This window comes from Chlorocebus sabaeus, chromosome 8 (assembly GCF_047675955.1).
Source record: "Chlorocebus sabaeus isolate Y175 chromosome 8, mChlSab1.0.hap1, whole genome shotgun sequence".
In the NCBI taxonomy this organism is placed as follows: Eukaryota; Metazoa; Chordata; class Mammalia; order Primates; family Cercopithecidae; genus Chlorocebus; species Chlorocebus sabaeus.
This window is the reverse complement of record NC_132911.1, coordinates 101,695,611-101,720,856: the sequence shown is the minus strand read 5'-3', so window position 1 is coordinate 101,720,856 and position 25,246 is coordinate 101,695,611. Positions and strand designations below refer to the sequence as shown.

Sequence of the window (25,246 nt, the reverse complement as noted above, 5' to 3'; positions counted from 1 at the left end):
CACGGTGAAACCTCATCTCTACTAAAAATACAAAAATTAGTTGAGCATGGTGGTGTGTGCTTGTAATCCCAGCTACTCAGGAGGCTGAGGCAGGAGAATCGCTTGAACTCGGGAGGCGGAGGTTGCAGTGAGCCGAGATCGTGCCATTGCACCCCAGCTTGGACAACAGAGCGAGTCTCTGTCTCAAAATAAATAAATAATATAAAAATAAATAAAACACATTTTTCAAAGTTGGAATTACTCATCACCTCTATGAAATACATTAAATAATTTTTTTGAGATGGAGTCTCTCTCTGTTGCTGGTATAAGGAGGAATGAGACAAAGCTCTTTGAAAACCCTCTTTGTGGTCTATTTATTCATCCTAGGAACAAACGAGGAAAATGGAGAAGCCAAAAGAGGTTAGGTAGAGGTAACAAACATTACCAAGGAGAAATACATATATGCCTATTCATGGTCTTATTTTGGTCAAATATTTATTACGTGTCCACAAAGTGCTAAGCTGTTTATTCACATGCAATGTAGGAACAGACTTACAGTATGCATCTACTGCAACAGAACTAAGAATATGTTGGTGGATGAAACTATTAAAGGCGTCTTCCATCCATTACTGACTCAGTCTCTGACACTATTTCCCAGCAAGGAGAACAGCTCGGATACCATGAAACAGCTAGCTGTACCAGTGATTTTACCATTAAAACGGGAGACAATCAGAGAGCATTAAAGGGGTTGAATATATTGAAGAGAATTTTCTCTGGTTAAAACCTATCACTGGCCAGGTGTAGTGGCTCAAGCCTGTAATCCAAACACTTTGGGAGGCCGAGGCGGGCGGATCTTCTGAGGTCAGAAGTTTGAGACCAGCCTGATCAACATGGTGAAACTCCATCTCTACTAAAAATACAAAAATCAGCTTGGCGTGGTGGCACGCGCCTGTAATCCCAGCTACTCGGAAGGTGGGAGGCTGAGGCAGGAGAATGGCTTGAACCTGAGAGGTGGAGGTTGCAGTGAGCCAAGATCACACCATTGCACTCCAGCCAGGGCGACAGAATGAGACTCTGTCTAAAAAAAAAAAAAAAGCTATCACTACAACAGGTATGATTTAAAAAAACTTAATTACCTAGAAAGCTTGATTAATTACTGAATCCAATGGCTACATGTTAATATTATCTTCTAGATCTTTGAATTTCATAGTTTATTATGCTTTTAGATAAATATAAAATATCAAATTGATTTTTAAAAAGATTCAAGCTGATTTGATTCAACATCTCTATTAAATGCATTAAACAATTTTAAACATTAAAACTTACATCATCGCATTTTAAAAACACTTAGGTCTAAGATTCTATAAATAAGAATTCCGGTTTTAAAATCCTAAAAGAAGTCTTTTCACTCCCAAATCAATAAAACAGATAAAAAAAAAAAAAAAGCCTTATAGACACAAATTGTTTTACCTCTCAGCAGTATGTTTATATCTTATATTCCCAATTAAGAACTCCAATCAGAATGTCCAATGTAGATTTCCAATGGATTCAGATGTAAGGAAAACACCCATAACCAGAAGAAAACTTCGGCTAATACAAAAATCATAGTGAGTAATCAAAGAATGACAAAACCTAAATAAGCTAGGCCAGAAATATAAGAAATGTCTGAATCATATGATAGTCATTCATTTACTCAGTAAATATGTGTTGGGCACCTACTATGTCCTGGGCATTGGGGATATCTTGGTGAACAAAACAGACAAGGGGTTTCTGCTGTCACGCAGCTTGTGTTCTACTAGCGGGTAGTAACAAGAAGCTTTAGGAAGAGTATTTTCGGCCAAAAGAACAGTGAATGCAAAGGTCCTGAAGAACAAACTGACCCCATTTGAGGAACAGAAACGCCAGAGTGGCTGTTAGATGCCACCTAATAACTAACATGCGAGGCAGGACACGATAAAAATCCCTAAGAGAAGTGCCAAGAAAACTGTGGGAGTTCAGAATTGGGACAGATTACTGCAAGTCTAGCAGGGACTGGGAAAGGCTGGCAGGTACGGAGAAAGAGAAACGGCACTCCAGACTGTGAGTAAGAGGGAAGCAGGAGAGGCGTGGCAGCTTAATTCTGCTCTGGAAATGCCAGGGGACGTAGCAGAAGAGGGGATGGGAAAGACCGCTGACACCAGAGGCAGAGGGATCTCTGCACACAGACTGAGTAGGCTGAACTCCAATCAGCGGGCAATGGACCACTTAAGGAAAAATCCTTAAAAAGAGAGACCAGCAATTTCACCCAAGTTGTGCTTCGGAAGGATAAGTCTGGCAGCACCACAGATCCTCTCGGGTCTGGGAAAATTTAAGGACCTCTAGCAAAGTTCAATGAAAAGCATTGCTTTCTTGGGAACAGCAGTAGGTTTCTGAGTTCTGGGCTGAAGTAGCTTTGGGTTTCCTGAATAGTGATGAGAAAATTAACCTCTTGCTATGAGGACCTTTAAACATTCTTTAAACTTTTGGCCTCACCCATCGGCTGTCAGCCCACCCCTGCACTTTCCCTTCCGGCATAAATCATAATGTTAACTACCTATGTGTTTATGGAGTGATGGATGTACTGTGTCTTGGAGCTTACCAGACTCTAAGCTCCCTAAGTGGGTGGGCAGTGTCCCTGCACAAAGTCCTGACGGCTAGGAGGTGACACTCCAGCATGTTGGAACCAGCTCTGGAAGGGTGGCAGCAACTTCTCCACCTGAGTCCTCCCAATCTCTACTGCAGATGCTGCCTTGCCCCCATCAGGGGTCTGGCAGGAACTCTGCCTACCGTGGTTACCAAGTAGTGGCGTGAACACAGGTGATATTTCATTCTTTTATTCATAATTGTCTGATTTCATATTTTCTGACAGGAACTTTTATAATAATGGAGGAAGAAAAAAATCAACCTATTACAAGTGAACCCTTTTGAAAGTACCATTTCAAAAGCCATGAACCAGGACTTCGAAGGAACAATCTTTTTTTCTAAAAGGCTTCCCTGCACAGGGTAGGCAGAGCAAGGCAAGGACATGCTTGTTCCTTTCAGGATGGGCTGGGATATCCGCAGAAGAGTCTGTGAGTAACTGCAAGCTCCCATCTGCAGAAGCAGCAGGGACCTTTGAAAATCTCCATGCCAAGGTACTCCCCACCACAATTAAATTAGACTGGTAGGGGGTGGGATTTGGGCAGTGGTGTTTGTCAAAGTCCCCAGGTGGCCCCAGTGTGCAGCCAGGCTGAATGTCATTGAACTTAACAGATAAAAGGTCCTCACAATCCTCCGTGGGGAAGGGGCCCAGATCCAGGAGTCAGTCTCCCCCTTTAATGACTGAGACCCTAAGGTTCAGCTTTCCTCTTCTAAACAAATCTGAGTGATTTTTGTCCTTGCTCACCTCTCCAAGAGGCTAAAAGAACCCCAAACACCTATGTGCGGGTGTGAGATTACTGCTTGCATCCCAGAACTGTCCCACAAACAGCAAGCTTGCCAGTTGGCTTCATGCGGATTGTCCTTCCTTACTGTTTTTAGAATTGTTGGGGATTTATGGCCATGAGTGATTTGTACCGACCCAAGGGAAACCATTCAGGGATTAATCTAATTAAACAAAGACAAAGGAATAAATACAGACTGGGTTCTGACAAAACAACTTTGCTGTTTTTCTGGCAGTGGCCATTTCCTTTTGAAACAAATACAGATGTTTTTGGATGATTCCTTATGCTTTTGAAAAACAGCCCTTCTTTCTCTCTGAGGCCAGGAGGATTTCACTGAAGTATGACAAGCACTGCGTCCAGAGCTCCCCCTACCCCGCACAGCCTTCCACCTCCTCCACCTGGTGACCCCTGTGAATGGCTCCCAGCCCCAGTCAAATGTCACCTCCTGTGGGAAGCCTCCTGCAAGTTGGCTGGACTTAAGGCTTCTTCCCCCGTGTCCCTACAGCACTACAGACATGGCTCCGCTCTAGCATTTAGGCACTGATCCCATGGTATTGGAAGGACTTGATCACGGTGTCTGCCCCAATATAAACAGGTCAGTTTTGACCCCCCAGAGCCTAGCACAGTGTCCTAGCATGTATTTGGCCTCCATAAGAGTTCATTTGCTGAATGAACAATGAAAAAGGCCCAGATGCCCTGCCTCCCAGGAGGGATGGTCCTAAAATCCTAAGAATAGCCTCCTCCGTCAGATGTGGGGTCCTCAGAAGATGACTGAGATAGGAACAAAATTCTCTCCAAGTCTCTCTGCCTCTCCTCATCCCCAGCAAAAGGTACTCACATACCAGAAGAGGGCTCAGAGTGAGGTAGGAGGCAGGACTCAACACCAGAGGCGGGGCTTGGACACAGGATCAAATTGAGGACTAGCAAAAACAGGACTGGGGCAGAAGCAGCTTTCCATAAGACACACCCACCAGTGTGACATGGCAGTTTACCATTGCCATGGCAACACCTGGGAGTTACCACCCCTCTCCATGTCAATGACCTGACAACCCAAGAGCTACTATCCCTTCCCTAGAAATTGCTGCATAAACTGCCCCTTAATCTGCACACAATTAAAAGTGGGTATAGGCCACTGGTATCACACCTGTAATTCCAGCACTTTCGGAGACCAAGGCTGGTGTATCATGTGATATCAAGAGTTCAAGACCAGTCTGGCCAACATGGTGAAACCCCATCTCTACTAAAAATACAAAATTAGCCAGGTGTGGTGGCAGGTGCCTGTAATCCCAGTTACTTGGGAGGTTGAGGCAGGAGAATCACTTGAACCTGGGTGGCAGAGGTTGCAGTGATCTGAGATCACGCCACTGCACTCCAGCCTGGGCAACTCCATCTCAAAAAAAAAAAAAAATGGGTATAAATATGACTGTAAAACTGCCCTGAGCTACTACCTACTCTCTGCGTATAAGGATAGCCCTGCTCTGCAGGAGCAGTCACAGAGGCGTAACACTGCCAGGGCTGTAACACTGTCTCGTCAATAAAGCTGTTCACTTCTACCTCTGTTTGCCCTTGAATTATTTCCTGGATAAAGGCAAGAACCCCCATGGGCTAAGCCTCACCTTGGGGCTCACTTGTCCTGTATCAAGAGCACAGTGACATCTCAGAGCCAGCCCCCAGCTATGGACTCCAGAAAAGCTGTCATGACAGTTAGGGAACCTGTGTGTCCTGCTATCCACCGCGTCCCGGTATTTAGCACAGTGCCTGGCACATTGCCCTTGCTCAACTGGTTGAATGAACTCATGCTCATGTGACACAAGCACAGTGTTGTCAGGTGCTTCTAACTCATCTCTCTTACCTACTCTTGTAAGCTCTGTGAAGGACAGGGCCATCTCTCTAAGTTTTGGTGTTCCTTAGGGTGCCTGTACAATACCATGCACTTCACGCAGTCGGTGCTTAGTAGCCATCTATTGTTGACTTGACAGCCTCCCTTGCTGGGCAGCCTAGAGCACTGTCTCAATTAATAAATGTCACTGGGCAGAAATGGGACAGCTGGGGATGCTTCTGAAGTATTCTTTAATTTCCCTTTAGCAAAGATGAATTTTTAGAATAGCTAACTTTTACCCTGGGGCCAAAGATGGTAACAGAAACTTGAAAGTCACGGGGTTCCTCCCTCTCCTGTACCCCTCAGATCCAGTCAATCCTGGATTTACTTCTCTTCATCTCCCCTGCCACCATGGAGCCACCATCATCTCTTGGCTGAACAGCCATGGCAACCTCTTAAGTGTATTCATCCCAGCCTAGCATTCTCCTGTAGCCAGAGTAATCTGCTCCTGCCTCTCTTCTGCTTAAAACCCTTAATGGCTTATCACTGCTTTAGGATGAAGTCCAAAAACTCTAATGTGATGGTCAAGGGGGCTACAAGGCCCACCCCTTCACCTCTCCAGTCTTATCTCAAGCCTCCTCTTATTTTCTCTGCTCCATTTACACGGCCCTCTCCATTTTCAAATCAAGCTTCTTCATGCCTTGGGACCTTTGCACAGGCCATTCCTTCTGCCTAGAATGCTCAAGCCTCTTCCTCACCTCCTTTCCCCTACCTAACTCTCATACCTCCTTTAGGACTCACCTGAAAGTCTGCTTTCTCAGGAAGCTCTGACCTACCACTAGGAGTGAAGTCCTCCCTCAGAGTTTCCCTTTGTAATCCTCATCACAATTATAATTTAATACTTCATTTGCAACTAATTATTTCATGTCTATTTCACCTGCCACACAGGGCAGCCACAGTGCATGTCTTGCTCAGTGCACTAGTTCAGATATCTAGCATCTGACATGTGGCCCATTTTAAAAGGATTTGTGGATGACCAAATGAATAAATCTATTCCATGATGAAATGGTTCAGAGTGCTGGGGAAACAACATTGAATAAGTGGACAAAAAAAAAAAAAAATTCCTTCCCTGATAGAGCTGATGGTCCAGTGAGGGACCAGTCATGTGCTAGAGGCAGCTCGTACTGATTCACACGATGATGTGCATCTTGGTAGCTTGAAATGTCCATGGTGGGAGTATTTACACCACGGAAATTGGCAGACACTCCAAATCAGAGCTTTTGTCTCCTGGAGACCTGATTGTTAAACATTTAGCAACACATCACTGACAGAAGATTGATAGTAAACAAAGCAAATAGGTAAAAATCCGTGATACGTTATAAGCAGGAAAGGGGAGTTGAGAGTGGTGAGAGAGCAGGCTTCCATTTTTAACAGTGTGAAATGAAAAGATGTTCGACCTTCTCCAAATTTTTATTTGGACCTGAAAGAGGTGATATGAAAAATGATAAAGGGAACCACCACAGGGGGGAGGACAGGAAGTCAGTTACATCTCCTCAGAAAAGGTAGGGGTGAGGCAGGCAGGTGAAAAAAATATCGACTTTGGAGCCAGACTTGGCTCCAGCTGGGTGACGACTTCAAGTAAGGGACTTTAGAGAGATTCCATTTTAATAAAGAGGTTAAATATCTTATTTGTAGGGTTGAGTGAGATAATCTAGATGGGCAAAGCATCTGTCTCACAGTAGATTTTTTTTTTTTTTTAATTTTTTTGAGACAAGGTCTGGCTCTGTCACCCAGGCTAGAGTGCAATGGCACAATATCTAGGCTCAGTGCAACCTCCACTTCCCGAGTTCAAGCAATCCTTCCACCTCAGCCTCCTGAGTAGCTGGGACTACAGGTATGCACCATCACACTCAGCTGACTTTTGTATTATTTGTAGAGACAGGGTTTCACCATGTTGGACAGGCTTGTCTTGAACTCATGAGCTCAAGCGATCTACCCGCTTCGACCTCCCAAAGTGCAGGGCTCACAGGTATAGGCCACTGTGCCTGGCTCACAGTAAGTATTCAACATGTTAGCATCCTTCTCCTTTCCTAAATCAAGGGGGAAGAGAAAAGTGTCAGTAGCGCATACCTATTTAAGCATGGGAGAGAGGTGAACTTCAACCAAATTTTGCTCACATCCCAATTCTAATAGTTTCACTTTATTAGGTACCTATAAAAGCTACAAACATGGGCTGGCACAGTGGCTCACACCTGTAATCCCAGCACTTTGGGAGGCCAAGGCAGAAGGATCAAGACCAGCCTAGGCAACAGAAAGAGATCTTGTCTCTACAGAAAATCAAAAAATTAGCCAGGCACAGTGGCACACGCCTGTAGTCCCAGCTACCAGGGAGGCTGAGGTGGGAGGATCATGTCAGCCAGGGAGTTCCAGGTTGCAGTGAGCTATGATTGTGCTACTGCACTCCAGCCTGGGTGACAGAGCAAGGCCCTGTCTCAAAAAAAAAAAAAAAAGAAAAAGAAAAAAAAACCCCTACAAACATGATATTAGATCCTAACATTCTAAAAATGTATCTCTGGTTAAGTTTGGTTTTTGAGTTCTATGCTGAATTGAAGTGGTACAGCAAAGTAGGTAATTTGGAATTTCATAACAAAAGACCTGGCCAAATTTGAGCTCTGCCTTGCCAGGGAGCAACCATTAGCATGTATCTGACAGTCAGCAAAATCTGCTTGCTTCTTTCAGTGCCTGGAGAATTTTAAGAGGGATAACTCAGTCTTCCCAGGTGAAACTAACAAGTGAAGATTTGCTGCCAAGAGCCCCAAAGCTGTGCTCAAACCCAACCACCGTTTCCCCAGAGGCTCCCATGCACCCTAGATGTAAGCGCCTTCCTTTAGAAACCCTGGCGCCTGCATCTCAGTCCAGAGAATTTGGAAACTTTCATCTGCTTACACCGGAAGGAGGGAGAACTGACGGGGGAGCACGGAGAATGGGGCGAACGCTTTGGCCATCATCCAGGGCTAAATCAAAGGGTTTTTACCAATGTTTCAGAATTTTAGACAAGCTGCACTGCATGCTGTTGACACCAATGACAGTTTAATCTCATCTTTGGAGTTAAAGTAGATGAACACCTTTAGAACACACCCTCTACTTTTTATAGCTCTTGGTGTTATTTAACCTGAGATGTAGAAATCAGAAATTGTTCATCCGGCCAGGCGCCGTGGCTCACGCCTGTAATCCCAGCACTTTGGGAGGCCGAGGCGGGCGGATCACGAGGTCAGGAGATCGAGACCATCCTGGCTAACACGGTGCAAACCCGTCTCCACTAAAAATACAAAACATTGGCCGGGCGTGGAGGCGGGCGGCTGTAGTCCCAGCTACTTGGGAGGCTGAGGCAGGAGAATGGCGTGAACCCGGGAGGCAGAGCTTGCAGTGAGCCGAGATCGCACCACTGCACTCCAGCCTGGGCGACAGAGAGAAACTCCGTCTCAAAAAAAAAAAAAGAAAAAAAGAAAGAAAGAAATTGTTTATCACAGCGAGAGAGAAGGAGAAATGAGTTATCAGGGCTGCCATTTCACGCAACTGGGTAATGATGGGGTCTCTGACCACTCCCACAGGAAAGCTTGCTACGAGTTAGGGGCTCCACAAATGCAGGGAAAACCCAAGCTTGCCTTTTCGAAACCGTGCCCTCTCTTTCATCATGTCTGAAAGTCCTAATCTTATTTTGACAACTGCAGTTTGGATTTAAAGACGTCCATGGTAGATGAGTCATCAGCCTCGTGCTTCTACACTGAAAGAAACAAAACAAACCCAATGTCACTGAGAAAAACTATCCTTTCAGGCAAACTCCAGCTGTGCCTAGTCTCCTCCTTTCCCGCAGCAGTTGAAGTTTTTCTCAATCAATTCTCCTGTTCACTAACAAGATTTTGGTTTTCCTTGGGGAAGGGAAAAGGAGGAAGGGGGGAATCTCTGAGACAAAGTTTTAAAATACAGGTAAATCTGAGTGAATGAGGTTGACAAAAATAATAAATAAACAAGAATAATGTCCTACTCTTGTAGAGTGCTTTTCAATTTCCAAACCGTTGTCACATGATGTTAATATAAACCCCCTTTTGAGTGGAGGCTCCCAGGGAGAGATCTTATTTAAAACATCTAAGTCAGTAGTCCTTAAACTGCAGCGAACATCGACATTCCCTGGATGGCTTGGGAAAACCCACATTCTTGGGCCCCAGTTCCAGAGATCCTGATTCAGTAGGTCTAGGGTAAGCCTGGGAACCTGCATTTCTAGTAAGTTCTGGGCAAAGCTGATACTGTTTTCCACGGGGACCACACTTTGAGGAACCATTTGCCTGGGTGCTCATAAAAACAGCCAAGCGGAGGAAAAGCTGTACAAGGTTCAAGCTGATGTTCCCCTGATGTGTACATTTTTTTCATAATTGGCATTTCTCCACTCACATTTAGTCAGCTCAGTTCTCCCATGGGGCTCTACTCACCCCAGATTCCTTCTTTCGTAGAAAACGCTGTGTCCTGGTACAGCCAGAGGGTGAGCAAACTGCACATAATGATCCCTAAGCTCCCAGGCCCAGGTCTGACAGCCGGGGTTAAGGGGAAGCTGGATGATGGCATTTAGCAAGCCCACTGCTTCTGCTCACAGCAGCTGAGCCACAGCTCAGGTGGCTGCTGTCAGGGAAGGCAGCTGCTTTGAGTGTGTGTGCGTGCGGCCTGCTCACCCTTCCAGCCTTGCCCCAAGCTCTGACTGTGGGCCGCCCTGGAGCTCACATCCTGACCTTCACTTTCCACACCCGCTTTCTCCCTCCAAGATTTCATCTATTTTCAGGGTCAATGACCACCACCAAGCACATACTGTCCAGGCCTTTTCCTTGAACTCGAATTCTCCATCTCCGGCTGCACCCAACCACGTGTGTGGGCTCTCTCTTGGGCGCATCCGTTTGCCCTGAAAACTAGATTTCCTCTCTGAAGTTATCTGTCAGTCTCAATTACTCTGACCCCACCAGCCATCACCTATCTGATGTCATAAACTCCTCCCTGAGGCTGGGATGGTTGCTGTGGTCTCCTACTTAATTCTGTGGGTGTAAGAAACATACACTGAATTGACTGGACCGATTAGAGTTGTTCTCTGATTCCATCTTTCACATTCTTCTCTCTGTGTTGGGGGCAAAAGGGAAGCCAAGATGTGAATGTTTCTTGGGTCCCTAATATGTAAGAAAAATACGCCATAAGAGTGCCAGGCCCATAGAGGGGAATCCACAGGTATTGAATGAATGAGCGGATGAGTGAAGGCATCCCTGCCCCACTCTCTATCTCTAATCCAGCACACACATTATTGCTGGCCCCAATTTACTAAAATGACCTGGTTTTGCCCTTGACACACCATGTTCAGTTCCCCTACTCAACAAAGGATATTGTTGGAACTTAGCTTGAGAATCAAATTGCTCCATAATCTATCCCCGCTTACATTCCTTCTCTCCTCCTCCACTGATGCCACAAACAAACTATTCCAGAAAGGCAGTCTGGTCCAGCACCACTACTTGCTTCCGAAACCTTGTTCTGATTAATGAATGTCAGCTTTATTGAGTGACAACTGGCATACAATAAACTGCGCATATTTCAAGTGTACAGTTTGATAAATCGGGCTTATCAATATATCATCACCGCAATCAAGATAATAAGCATCATCATCATCCCCCAAGTTTCCTGGTGCCGCTTTGTTATCCCTCTCCCTGCTGCTCCCCACTCCTCAGCCCAAGTACCCCACTAATTTGCTCTCTGTCATTATTGAGTAGATACCATTTCCTAAAATTTTATACAAATGGAACCACATGGTATGTACTGTTTTTTTGATCTGGTTCCTTTCATTCAGCACAGTGATTTGGAGATGCATCCAGGCTGCTGCAAGTGTCAATAGCGCATTCTTTTCACTGCAGAGGAGTATTATACAGGATGCATGTATTGCAATGTATCACCCATTCACCTGTTAATCAACATGTGACTTGTTTTCAGCTTGGGGCTATTACAAGTAAAGCTGATGTGAACATTTGTGTTCAAATCTTTGTTTAGACATAAATTTTTATTTCTTTTGAGTAAATATCTAAAAGTGGAATGGCCGGGTCGCATAACAGATAAATATATAACTTTGTAAGAAATCGCTAAACTGTTTTCCAGAGTGGCGGAACCATTTTACATGACCACTGGTGGTGTATGAGCATTCCAGTTCCCAATTTTGCGAACACATGGTATAGTCAATCTTTTAAAATGTATCCATTCTGGCCAGGGGCAGTGGCTCACACCTGTAATCCCAACACTTTGGGAGGCTGAGGTGGGCAGATGATCTGAGTTCAGGAGTTCAAGACCAGCCTGGCCAACATGGTGAAACCCTGTCTCTACTAAAAATAAAATAATAATAATAAAAAAAATATTAGTCAGGCTTGGTGGCGCGTGCCTGTAGACCCAGCTACTTGGAGGCTGAGGCAGGAGAATTGCTTGAACCCAGGAGGCAGAGGTTGCAGTGAGCCAAGATCACACCACTGCACTCCAGCCTGGGCAACAGAGCAAGACTCTGTCTCAAAAAAAAAAAAAAAAATTATCCATTCTAGTGGAGGTATAGTGGTATTTCATGTCTGATAACATTGAACATCTTTTCATGTGCTTCTTTGCTACCCATATGTTTTCTGCGATTTAGTGTCTGTTCAAATCTTTTGCCCATTTTTATGGTGGTGTTTGTCTTCTTGGTACTGAGTGATAGAATTCCTTATATTCTAAAGTCCTTTGTTGGACATATGTTTTGCAAATGTTTTATCCCAATCTGTGGCTTGCCTTTTCATTTTAGTAGCAGAGTATTTTGAAGAGCAAATGTTTTCATCATGATGAAGTATACTGATTTTTTTCTTTTATGTTTTGTAGCTTTTTGTGTACTATTTAAGAAATCTTTGCCAACCTGAGGTGACCAATATTTTTCTTCTACCATTTCATCAAGGTATTTAATAGTGTCTGCTCGTACATTTAGGCTTAGAATACATTTTGAATTAATTTTTATACATGGTATGAGGTAAAGACAAGATTTATTTTCCTTTTGTTTGCTTGCTTGCTTTTTTGCACATGGCAATTCAATTGCTGCAACACTATTTGTTGAAGACATTAGTGTTTCCTCATTGAATTGCCTTCCCACTCTGTCAAAAATCATTTCACCACATACATATGGGTTTATTTCTCAATTCTGTTCTGTTCCATTGCTCTGTATGTTCAGCTTTATACCAATGCCACACTGTCTTGATTACTGTTGCTTTATAATTAGTCTTGAAATCAGGTAGTTTAAACAAAATTTAAAGACAAACTTTATCTTTTTCAAAGTTTTGTTTAATCTGCGTGATTCACAGATTCCATATTTGTGAATCTGCCTACTTGCTAAAATTTGCTTGTAACCCCAAGTCAATATCCACGACACTTTCTCAGCCATTCATGGACATACGCAGAGTGGCAAAAAATTGAGTCACCCAGTACACATATTCCCAGGTAAGGTCAAACAAGGCAATGTTCTGTCTTCTTATTTCAGCTCTCATCCTATAAACAAGCATCCTTTCTGTAGTCTATGCAGTGCCACATTTTTTGCCTTTTTGTACTTCTCATTGGTGATTTTGCTGTTGAAATGGCCCCCAAGAGTAGTGCGGAAATGCTGTCTATTGTTCCTAAGTACTTTGTTCAGACATGAACAATAGCTTTCAATGTTAATGAATTAACAGTATATACTCAAAAATGTGTCTTTAACAGAACATCAAACAAGTTTATGATTGGATGTTGTGACTGGAAGCTCTCAGGAACCCAACTCTGTGTTTCATCTAGGAGCAATGATTCAGAATTTGCAATTTAGTGTTTATGGATATTTTATAGATCATAACTACTGGGAATAATGAGAATTGACTGGGTTTGACTATTCTAGTTTTTTTTGCATGTTCATATACATTTTAAAATCAGTTGTCAATTTCTAAAAACAATAGGTCTGCCAGGATTTTGAAGGGGATTGCTTTGAATCTATGGATCAATTTGGGAAGAAATGACATCTTGGCCATATTAAGTCTTCCAATCCATGATATGGTATCTCTCCATTTATTTAGGTCTTTTTAAATTAATCCCAGAAATCTTTTATATTTTCAATGTGTAAATCATACACATCTCTAAAATTTATCCCTAATTTACATATTTTTGATGCCATTATACCTGGTATTTTAAAATCTCAATTTCTGACTTTTGTTGCCAGTATACAGAAATACAATGAAGTAATTTTTTAAGTATATTGACTTTTTATCTTGCAACCTTGCTAAACTCATTTATTAGTTTTAGTGGCTTTTGTTGTTGTTTTGACACGGAGTCTTGCTCTGTTGCCCAAGCTAGAATGCAGTGGTGCAATCTCGGCTCACAACCTCCACCTCCCAGGTTCAAGCAATTCTCCTGCCTCAGCCTCCCCAGTAATTGGGATTACAGGCATGCACCACCACACTAGGCTAATTTTTTTATTTTTAATAGAGACGGGGTTTTGCCATGTTAGCCAGGTTGGTCTCAAACTCCTGACCTCAGGTGATACACCCAACTCGGCCTCCCAAAGTGCTAGGATTTCAGGCATGAGCCACCACACCTGGCCACTATGGTTAATTATATTGATTGATTTTTGAATGTTAAACCAAACTTGCATTCTTGGAATAAACTCCATTTGGTCTTGATGTATTTGTTCTTTTTATATATTGTTGAATTCTATTGGCTAAATTTTTAAGAATTTTCACATCTAAATTAATGAAGAATGTTGGTTATAATTATCTCTCTCTAATAATTCAGTGGTTTTTCTGGGTCATGCTCCTTGTTTAAACTCTAACATAAATCTATTAAATCACTTATGTAGCTTGGGAAAAATAATGTTGGGAACATTTCCAAAGAATGAAAGCAGTAAAATGCATTTGGTATCGTTCTTGAGAGAGAAAAAAAATTTAAGCTGGATAAGAAAGTCTACATTTTCTGCCAAATGAAGTTTTCTAAATGCTGCATTATCGTCAGCTTTCGGATAGATTAAATGTTCCAGAAGAAAGGGAAAATTCCTTATTTTGAAAAATACGTCAAGAAAAAGAAACAAGATAAAGTTCTTTCTTGTTAGTAGGACAGGAATTTGGGGAAGAGGAAGCATGTGAAGAGGGGCACACTTCATGAGGTTTTCTTTCCCCCCATTTTTTTTAAAAGGGAAAAGGAAGAAACATAAAATTCCATTGTTCTAGTATTATGCTGATGCTTTTGCATATATCTCATATAATGGTATTGGATAGGGAAGACTTTTTGAAAGGCAGACGTAATCCACAATGTTGACATCCAGTACTTTCAAAATTGCCCATATAGACACAACCTGGAAGGTAAAATTCTACACCTTGATCTTAGCCAAAAGGCCAAGAAAAGATAGAAGTTAAGATTCTTTAATGCATTTGATCTAGTCTTCGGATGGAAAGGCTCTTTTTAGACAACTAATATCCACCCAGAAGAGGGTTACCTGGACAGTGAAGAGACCCAAAACTAGGTCATCAAAAGATGTGTTTTTTCCCCTGAAGAAGAGAAAATTGATAGGAATGGGGTCAGTGTGCGGGAATAACACTCTTCAATAATTGAAGGGCTTTCTCTTTTTATTTGGATAAGGGAATAACTTTTAGGTATACGGCTTCAGATGGCAGAAATAGGATCAAAAGTGGAAATTATAGACAAGTAGGATTTCAGCTCAACTGCTGATCCAGGTTGTCTGAATATGGGATTCAGGTGTTTTGTAATAACCTGATTCTATAAAAACCATCACCCTTCTGGGACACTGGGAGGGGACGGAATTCTGAAGTTCCACAGGAAAAGAAGCCAGAAGTCTAATAGCCAAGGTCCATCACCATTCAAAGAATGTATCAATCAACTGTGTCTGCTTCCCCTCTCCACACAAATTACAAATATACAATGGTGGGGACATATACATATGTATATATTCTATAGTGTGTATGCATGTGTGTATTTGAAGGCAGTTGCTGAAGAAGCCCTCCCACTATGATTTTGTGCAGTGACAGTACCACAGCAATTGGTAGTGACCTTGGGGAAGTAACAATCTGTCGAATGTTAGTCCTGAATTACTTCTAAGTCTCCCTGGGACTAGTGGGCTGAGGAACCTATCTGTCTTCCCGGCTTGGAGAAGGTTTTCTGATTGAAGGGTTGTCCTGCTGCCATCTGGGTGTCCTCTAGGGTTATGGGACAGTCTCCAATGATGGCCAAGAGCGAGGACATAACAGGACATGGATTCTGGTTCGATCACGTTGCTAGCCATGTGACCTTGGGTAAATCGTCTAATCTTTTTGTTCCTTATTTTGCTTATCTGTAAAATGAGAGTGATAAAACCCACTTTAAGAACTCATTGTGAGAATTAAATGAGACAGCAGATATAAAGCACGCAGGAAAGCTCCTGGCATATGGTAAACACCTAACAAGTGGCTATAGTTAGGCCTGACCTCATGTGTTGCACACTGAGGTAGACGTGGATTGCAGTCACTTTTGGTCGCAATTACCCTGGTTGTTTATTTGATTCACTCCCATGCAAAAATGTGAGCTCCAAAAAAGAAAGAATATTGCTGTGTTATTCACTATTTTATTTCCAGTACTTTGCATGCTGCCTGGCACATTTTTATGCTCAAAAACAATTGTTAAATGAAAAAATAAATGAACCAATCAATGATTGTATGTAAGAAAGAATGGCAAGCACTTCTTAGGGAGTAAGAGATGCTTTGGGGAGGAGGTGTCAGTCACATGGCTTTTCATCTGGGAGATTATCCAGCTACACCCAGGACATGGAAATTAAGTGGAAATAGCTTCCAGAAGTGGAGTGCATCCCTCCTCTCCAGGCCCATTGTGAGTTTCTCTCGGTGTTGGCAGGCAGAGGTCCCTGCTCATCAGCAGGGGTCAGTAGATGGCACAGCCTTTACTTGGCATGGCTTTTAACTGTTCCCCAGACCAAAAACAGGGCCTAACAAGGACATAATCAGTGAGATAGGTATTGATTTGTTACCACCCTTCCCATCTTATGGGTGAGGAAACTGAGAGTCAAGGAGTTTAAATAACCAGCTCAGAGTGAGACAGCCATAGCTGGTAAGTGATAAGGTCAGGGTTCAAGCCCAGATCTGTGGACAGTGAAGGCCTTGTTCTTCCACCAAGGCCCCTGGTACGCCAATTTTGGGAAAGCAAAAGAGTTATTAGTATTATCTTCTTCTGAAAGAGAGAGAGCTATTCTTTATCACTGCGAGTTATTAGTATTATCTTCTTCTGAAAGAGAGAGAGCTATCCTTTATCACTATACATTTATTAAGCTAAGTCTGGCTGAAGGTTAAGATGGCTTAACTGGTTCAGGGTGACTGGAGAGCTGGGTCAGATGGGACAGCAGAGCTCGGCTAAGCCCCTCCCTGGGACCCATCACTGCCTGAGGCCAGTGAATCTCAAAGCCTAGCAGTCATTCTTCAGTTCATTGAAAATCCAGACCTGTTGACTCTGAATCTCTAACGGTGAGCCCAGGAGTCGGCTTCCTGGCTCATTCTTAGTCACTGAAGTTTGAGAAGCCCTGCCCTGAGCTCCTAGCCCTCCTGCGCCAGGGCCTCCCTGCCCCTCCACCTGGTCAGTCTGTCTGAAGTCCCGGCAGGGTCTGCTTCACGTTCTCCTGTGGCACATCCCTAGGCAGGAGGAAGCCAAGGCCAGAGCAGTACTTGAGAGCTGGGGGACATCAGGGCCTGTGGCAGGCCCAGGCAGGGGTCTGGCAAACCTTGCTATGTGGGGGAAGGCCTTGCTCATAAAATCAGGACAAGAACATTTTATTTTTTATTTGCTGGTGTCAGAATTCCTCTGGCTTGGCTAGGCCAGCCCATGGAAAATAAATATCAGCAGATTCCCAGATTCCAGTCACTCAGTGGGACATGAGACAAGGAGAGGAATTCCTTGTGCTCCTAAGAAGAGAAGGGTGCCAGGCACAGTGGCTGACTCCCGTAAATCTCAGCACTTTGGGGGGTTGAGACAGATGGAGCACTTGAGCTCAGGAGTTCAAGACCAGCCTGAGCAACCTCATCTCTACAAAAATTAGTCCGGCATGGTGGCATGCAGCTGTGGTCCCAGCTATTCAGGAGGCTAAGGTGGGAGGACTGCTTGAGCCTAGGAGGTTGAGGCTACAGCGAGTCATAATTGTGCCACTGTACTAAAGCCTGGGTGACAGAGCAAGACCCTGTCTTAAAAAAATAAATCAAAGGAAAAGAAGAAAGGAGAAGGAGAAGGAGGAGTTGGAGGAGGAAGAAGAGGAGGAGGAGGAGAAGGAGAAGGAGGAGGAGGAGGAGGAGGAGGAGGAGGAGGAGGAGGAGAAGGAGGAGGAGAAGGGCAGGAAGAGAGTGGTCAAGATGATGGGAGGCTTCGATGGGCCAGAGAAGCATCTGGGGCAGAGGGGAGGATGCCTGAAGAGGATGAGGGATGCCTCCAGAGGATGGTTGTGGGGAGGTAGAACACCTGGAGAAGTGGAGGTGTATAGAGCGGGGTGTCTAAAGAGATCTCTAGGTTGTTTACTGAGCAATGCATGAGATGTCCTTTCGCAATCTCCCCCAGTTCTTTAGGAAACTCTAGGAAACCCGTGAGTATTTGGTGCAAGTGACTTTGTTGTGGGTCTTGAGGAAGCGTCAGATCTTCAAGTGGAAGATAAGGGTGATTCAGGCTGCACTCAACTTGGGATCCTGGGGTCTGAGAGGAGCCTAAGAACACATATCCCTCACCCCACCCCTGCGACGCAGAGTCCAGAGGGCTTTGGGCTTGCACAGGCCACACAGAACTGGAGGGTCAAGCAGATGTTACCTAATCTCGAGGGGCAGGGAGAGAACTCCAGCCAACCACTCAACCCTGAAACTGAAGAAAAGTGAGAAGAAACATGAAAAAGGTGGTTTGCCTCTATAAATGTGACACTAATTACAGCCATTTGTGCAAACTGCTTTCCATTAATGCTTAATTGCTTGCCATGAGGTATAATAACAATGACACATTGCAACAATGACACGTTGCCACAATGACACATTGCAACAATGACACATTGCAGCAGTTACTCAGTGCATGAACTAAGTGCCAGATTAGTTGAGTTTTATTTGCTTCCATGTGGGTTCCTCATGCCTTGCTTTTGGTAGCCTGGTCATCTGTGGGTTAACTCAGTGGCTTTATCCATAACTTTAAAAAGTAAGGACATGGTACTCTGTGTATGGGTAATTCTGTCCTTTAAGGGGTAGACTACCCTGTGCTGGCTCAAATATCAGTATATTGTCTAGTCTTTGGCACTTAACCAAAAAAGAGAATGCAAGTTCTAATATCTTACATCTGTTTACCCCCTTTTTAAAATCTAGGACACCTATAAAGTATCCCACACCAAAGCAACTGGGTCCCTGCACCCCTCTAAAACAGAACTTGAATAATCACTCCCAGCCGAGGTTAATAACTCTTCCTAAATCCACGCTTTATAGAAGATAATAAAATATGGAAACAGTTCCTTAGGGTACAGTTAATAAAGACAGTGGATGAAAAGGCTCTTCGGTAGTCCCTGCTAAAGAATAAGCTTGGATGTAAAGAAGACCAGTTCGTACATTCAAAGACGATATTTCTGAGATGGTGCTTCTGCCTAGCTTTCTAACTCTTCCTGATGGCCTACTGTGTGCCCAGCTCTGGACTAGGCACTGTGATGGGGTCACCAGAAAATACCAAACTTTATTTCTGTCCCCAAGAGATGATAACTGGGGTGGGTGAGGCATCACAGATGAATAAAATGAGCCCAGATAAAAGAAGAGAGAGGAAGAGGGGAGAGGAAGAAACCACAAATATATCAGCAAAGCAGTCTTACTTCTGCAAGTCGTCTGATCTGAGTTGAGAATGTAGCCTTGTTTGCACCTGCAGACGTATGAGCCAGGGATGTTGATACAGAAGTGGGCACAGTTATGCTCCAGGGTGCTGCACATGTGGGCCGCTGAAAGGGAAGACACAGAAAGGTAAGTCAACGGTGACACCCTTTCTCACTCCATTCCTGCCAGCAAGCATTTATTCAGCACCTACTCTCTCCTATGGGCAGGACTCAGAAACAAGCTGCAGTCCCTACCCTCAAGGGGGCTCACAGTCCAAGGTGAATAAGACAGGGCCAGATAAAGGGCCATGGAAAATCAAAGAGAAACGGTGTTAGGCTGAACTATATGAAATTGCTGATACTTGATTGGTTTTGATCTACAAAAAAAAAAAAAAGCAAGAAATTTCCAATTCAACTTAATACCCATGTGGTGGGCTGGGGAATCAGAAAAGTTTGCCAGCATCAGAGGGGGCTTTGGCTTAAGTGTGGATTTTTAGGAAGCAGCAATGGGGCTCGAGGAAAAGCTATTAAATAAGCAAGAATGTGTTAAAGAACCAACAGTTTCTCAAAATCATATTTCAAGGGTAATGCAATTTTTTTAATATGCAAAAGTATACACCAAAATTTGGAGTAAAAAATGCATTCACACGTTTCATGTTTCTATAATCTTTACGTTATCTCTTTATTTAGCATCTTTTCTTTTTTTTTTTTTTTTTTTAAAGACAGGGCCTGGCTCTGTCTCCCAGGCTGGAGTGCAGTATCACAATCATGGCTCACTGCAGCCTCAAATTCCTGGGCTCAAGCTGTCCTCCCACCTCAGCTTCCCGAGTAGCTGGGACTACGGGCGTATGCCACCATGCCTGGCTAATTTTTAAATTTTTTTTTGTAGAGACAGGGTTTCACTACACTGCCCAGGCTGGTCTCAAACTCCTGGGCTCAAGCCATCCTCCCAGTTTGGCCTCCCAAAGTGCTGGGATTACAGGCATGAGCCACCACGCCTGTCCTCTGCATTTAGTTTCTGAAGCACCTCAGCTTTCTGGTACATTGGTTCTTGCATAAGTCTGTCTGTAGCTCATAAAAATTCTCTTTTTTTAATGTCCTAATTACTGACTTTACTCAATGTAACTTGATTGTATTTAAAATTAACAAGCAACAGTACAAACAACAAGTTATGCAAGTGTTCTCATAAACAAAAAAGGTGTCTATATGTAGAAATACATTCTTATGAAGCTAAAATAAAAGGAGCTCTCAAAAGCTTAGAACAATTCCATTAATCCAGCACTTATGACAACTCAGCTCTGATTAAATCCATCTGAAGTTTATGTCTCTTTACATTGGAGTAAGAAATATGGTGGACAATAAATGAACTAGGGAAGTGAAGCTGTTTTATTTCACAACAATACAATTTAGAATGTACTGTTCTGAGTTTGATTGTCTGTGTTTTGGTTCCTGTTAGGATACAAATAACACTAGGAAGGTTTGTAGATCCAATCAGTCATTTTTACTTCAGGGTGAAATAAACAGGTTTCTTGTGACCTTGTACAATTTTCTTTTATTATTATTATTATTTTTAAATAAAATAGAAGTTTTCTCATTTTCAAAAATAGAGATGATGTCTTACTATGTTGCCCAGGCTGGTCTCAAACTCCTGAGCTGAAGCAATTCTCCTGCATCAACCTTTCAAAGTGTTAGGATAACAGACATGAGCCACCACACCCAGCCCTTTGTGCAATTTTCTTAACCTCTTTATATGACATGAGGATAAAAATAGCACCTACCTCATAAGAACCTCAAAAAGGGTAAATTAATGGAGATGGCAGAGTGTTGAGAATAGTGCCTGGGGAATGCTGAAGATACCTGTTAACCATTTTACAGCAAAGGAGAATTACGGTGGCATTTTGTTTTATTTTGCATCTGTAGGTTCATCCTATATATATTGACCTTCAACTCAGTTTTCACTCAACATCAATCACAGATTCCATCCTTGTTGATACGTGTACTGTATTTCATGGAATCTAAAATGCACCCCAGTTTCAGAGATGTCAAACTGTGAAGACATGTTCAGTTGATCCTCATTCTTCACAGATTCCACATTTATGAATTTGCCTACTCACTAAACTGTATTTGTAAGCCCAAACCAATACTCGCAGCATTTTCACGGTCACTAGTGGACATGCTCAGAGTGCATAAGCACTCAATTTAAAATACCTCTACATTTAGTTTCTTTTGTGAGACAGGCTCTTGCTCTGTCACCTAGGCTGGAGTGCAGTGGCACAGTCATAGTTCGCTGCAGCCTCAATCTCCGGGGCTCAAGTGATCCTCCTGCCTCAGCCTTCCAAGTAGCTGAGACTACAAAAAAAATGTGTTGCCTGGTGCAGATGTTCCCAGCTGAGGTTGGATAAGGTGCCACTCCGCCTTCTTTTTCAGCTTTCATTCTGTAAACAAGTATCCTTTTCGCAGTCTACTTAGCACCACGATTTTTTTTTCATTTCTGTAAGTGATTTTGCTGTTTAAAATAGTGATGTGCTGTCTAGTGTTCCTCGGTGCAGAAAGGCTGCAATGTGCCGTACAGGGAAAATACGTGTTAGATAAGTTTCATTCAGTCAGGAGTTATCGTTGGCTCTGGGTCTGATGTTAATGAACCAATGGTATATATCAAATAAGATGTTTTCCGCCAGGCATGGTGGCTCACACCTGTAATCTCAGCACTTTGGGAGGCCGAGGTGGGCGGATCACTTGAGGTCAGGAGTTTGAGACCAGCCTGGCCAACATGGTGAAACCGTGTCTCTACTAAAAAAAATACAAAAAGTAGTCAGGAATGGTGGCAGTCTCCTGTAATGCCAGCTACTCAGGAGGCTGAGGCAGGAGAATCGCTTGAAACCAGGAAGCAGAGGTTGCAGTGAGCTGAGATTGTGCCACTGCAGACACAGCGAGACTCTGTCTCAAAAAACAGACAAACAAAAAACAAATAAGATGTTTGTAAACAGAAACATACATAAAACAAGGCTATGTATTGATTAGTTGACAAAAAATGTTGTCACCAGAGGATTGCAGGAACCTAACCCTATATTCCCACAGGAGCAATGGTTTAGTATTTTCTAACTCAGTGTTTGTAGTGACTTTATAAAACACAATTATTGTGAATAATGAAAACTAACTGTATTTTAGATTTAATCAAAATCTTAGATCTAGTTTATCCCTCCCAATTGATTTATCCATTGGTCATATGACTGTCCTCATTTTATTTGGCCATTTCCCCATTGGTCAGCATTTGGGTGGCTTCCAAGTTTTTACTTTCACAATGTTGTGATGAACATTCCTGAACATGTCTCCTTGAAGGCATGTGCGATGGTTTCTCTAGGACTGGGTCTCACTTTAAATGGATATGGCCTAATTGCCTTCCAAGACAGCTCATATCAGCAATGATGGTCCTAATGATGCCCATCCCCTCAAAACTTCGGTACTTGGTGTCATCAAACTTTAAGTTTTGACAATCTTATGGTGAAGGGTAATCATTATCCCACTTTTAATTTGCATTTGCTTTGCATCCTGAAAGACTCTCTTCTTTTCATGGATTGCTGGAGTCAAATTACCCAAGGGCAGAGGGCATTTCTGAGGCACTCACAGCATGTCACTGTCTCCCTCCCTAATTAAGGAAGTGTCGTGTGTAGGCAGCCAACTACACGGCAGTCACCCACTGCCAAGAGTGGGAGGCCCAAGTGATGTACCTGGTGCCTGTCTTCTTGCTGAGACCCTAACAGACAAAATAAGAAGACAGGAGATGTGACGGAGAGAAAATATCTGGAGGGCAGCAGGCAGCAGTGGGGAGAGGATGGCTGCTGGAAATAGACCGCCTGAAGGCTCAGCTTCACCACTCCCTATGACCTTGTGCAAATGACTTAGTTTCTCTGAACTCCACTTTCTTCACTATCAAATGGGGAAATTAGGCCAGGCATGGTGGCTCATGCCTGTAATACTAGCACTTTGGGAGGCTGAGGTGGGCAGATCACTTGAGTCCAGGAGTTTGAGACCAGCCTGGCCAACATGACGAAATCCCATCTCTACTAAAAACAAAAATAAGCGAGGCATGGTGGTGGGCACCTGTAGTCTCAGCTATTTGGGAGGCTGAGGCAGGAGAACTGCTTGAAACCAGGAGGCAGAGGTTGCAGTGAGCAGAGGTTGTGCCACTGTACTCTAGCCTGGGCGACAGAGAGAGACTCCATCTCAAAAAAAAAAAAAAAAGGTGATGGGGGAGGGGGAATTAAAAGAACTACTGCATTGGGTTTTACAGTGACAGCTTGTTACTAAGGCTTATGTTGGCCAGGTGCCATAAGAGAAACTGGAACTAGAACATTATAACTTGGTGTAATGGAAAAGGCGCTGGATTGGGAGCTAGAAGACTGTGTTCTAGTTCCCCTCTACCTTGAACAAGTGAGGGAAGTTCTGGGAAATCAGGTAGCTCTTGTAGGTTATTTCTTTACCTGTAGAGGTATGGACGGGCTCTAGGGACCTCAGTGCAGACATTTACTATTATTTAATCTGGTACTTGCTTTTTCTAAAAACTGCCTTTCCTTCTCACTCCAGACACCTTGCATCTGGGAGCTGCCACGGTGGTCTGAGGTAGTCCCACTCCTGACCACTGTTGGTTGGTACAGGGTTTGACAATCAGAGTCCTTTACTGGCATTTAGGAACCAGAACCAAATAAAAGGGGGCTCAAACTGAGGACAAGTGAGCCTCAGGGGCTGGGGTGGGGGGTCATGCTTCCTGACTGTGGACCTGAGAAGGAGAGGAGTGGAGGGGAGATGGAGTGAAAGCACGACCCCCCCCCCCCCCCGGCCGGGCGCGGTGGCTCAAGCCTGTAATCCCAGCACTTTGGGAGGCCGAGGCGGGCGGATCACAAGGTCAGGAGATCGAGACCATCCTGGCTAACACGGTGAAACCCCGTCTCTACTAAAAATACAAAAAAAAAAAAACTAACCGGGCGAGGTAGCGGGCGCCTGTAGTCCCAGCTACTCGGGAGGCTGAGGCAGGAGAATGGCGTAAACCCAGGAGGCGGAGCTTGCAGTGAGCCGAGATCGCGCCACTGCACTCCAGCCTGGGGGACAGAGCAAGACTCCGTCTCAAAAAAAAAAAAAAAAAAAAAGAAAGCACGACCCCCACGACTGCCGTCTTTGTTTCCATGGATGATATAATGCACTAGCCCTACCTTTTAGAAAAAAATGGAATTCCTGACACTTTCAACCAAAAGAATCCCAAACATCTTCACTAAACTAGAATAAAACTTTCCCATCTGTAGAATGCTGTGGGTGAGTGCTGAGTGACTGTCAGAGCATCCGGGCCTCATGCCTTGCCCTCTGTGGGACGGGCATTTGTGATGAGAGCCAAGGGGAGACCACAGTCTTGCCTCCTCCACCGGCCTGCTGGAAACAGTCCTATGAGCCTCATTTCTCAGAAGGCCCTCTGGGTTTACACTCAGGCAAGGCCTTGTGTTCAGCAGGAAGGAATAACTCATCAGCAGCCTCACTCATTGGTGGGATTGGATATGTTGACTAGGAAATAAGAACAGTTTTTTTTTGAATGATTGTATGAATGACTAAAGGAGTGGTCAGTGTGGGGAGGTGGGCTGGAGTCTTGTATTACTGAGTACAGTAGACTCAACGTTTGTGAAGTCAGTCCAGCCTCCCCACTTCACAACAGGGCCTCAAAGGGGTACAATCACTGTAGACTTTGCCCAGGCCAGTTCATGAAGGGTGTGTCCTAGGAATACTATTAGGGCCTTAAATTGTGCCTGGCCTGGGTGGGGTGGGGCTATTAGGGTAGGAACAGCCTGGTTCCCTGCTCCAAAATACCAGACGAGGCTGATAAAGTCAGCATCTAGAAAATTAAAAGCAGTCCTGCCCAGGTGGCAAGAATCACCAGAACACTTGGGACAGCGTTTGCAGCCCCTAGATTCAGTGTTTTCTCTTACTGGGTGGCAAAAATGGCAGACTCCAGGATGTGTGGGTTTTGGTCATCGCGTAGACAGACCTCAATTCACAGGGCACCTGGCCTCTCCCTGGTGGTCTCAGGGGTGGCCTGAGAATGCAACCTCAGGATTC

General features: G+C 43.8%; 1 protein-coding gene across 4 annotated transcripts in view; it reads right to left on the bottom strand.

Annotated features, from left to right (window-relative positions):
• The window catches only part of MATN2 (matrilin 2), a 168,349-nt gene that overhangs the window by 75,207 nt on the left and 67,896 nt on the right, over positions 1–25,246 (bottom strand). For all 4 annotated transcript variants that reach the window (XM_073018239.1, XM_073018238.1, XM_008001170.3 and 1 more), the window contains exon 4: positions 19,151–19,273. In XM_073018239.1, coding sequence (XP_072874340.1) covers positions 19,151–19,273 — 123 coding nt within the window. The remainder of the gene's footprint in view (positions 1–19,150; positions 19,274–25,246) is intronic.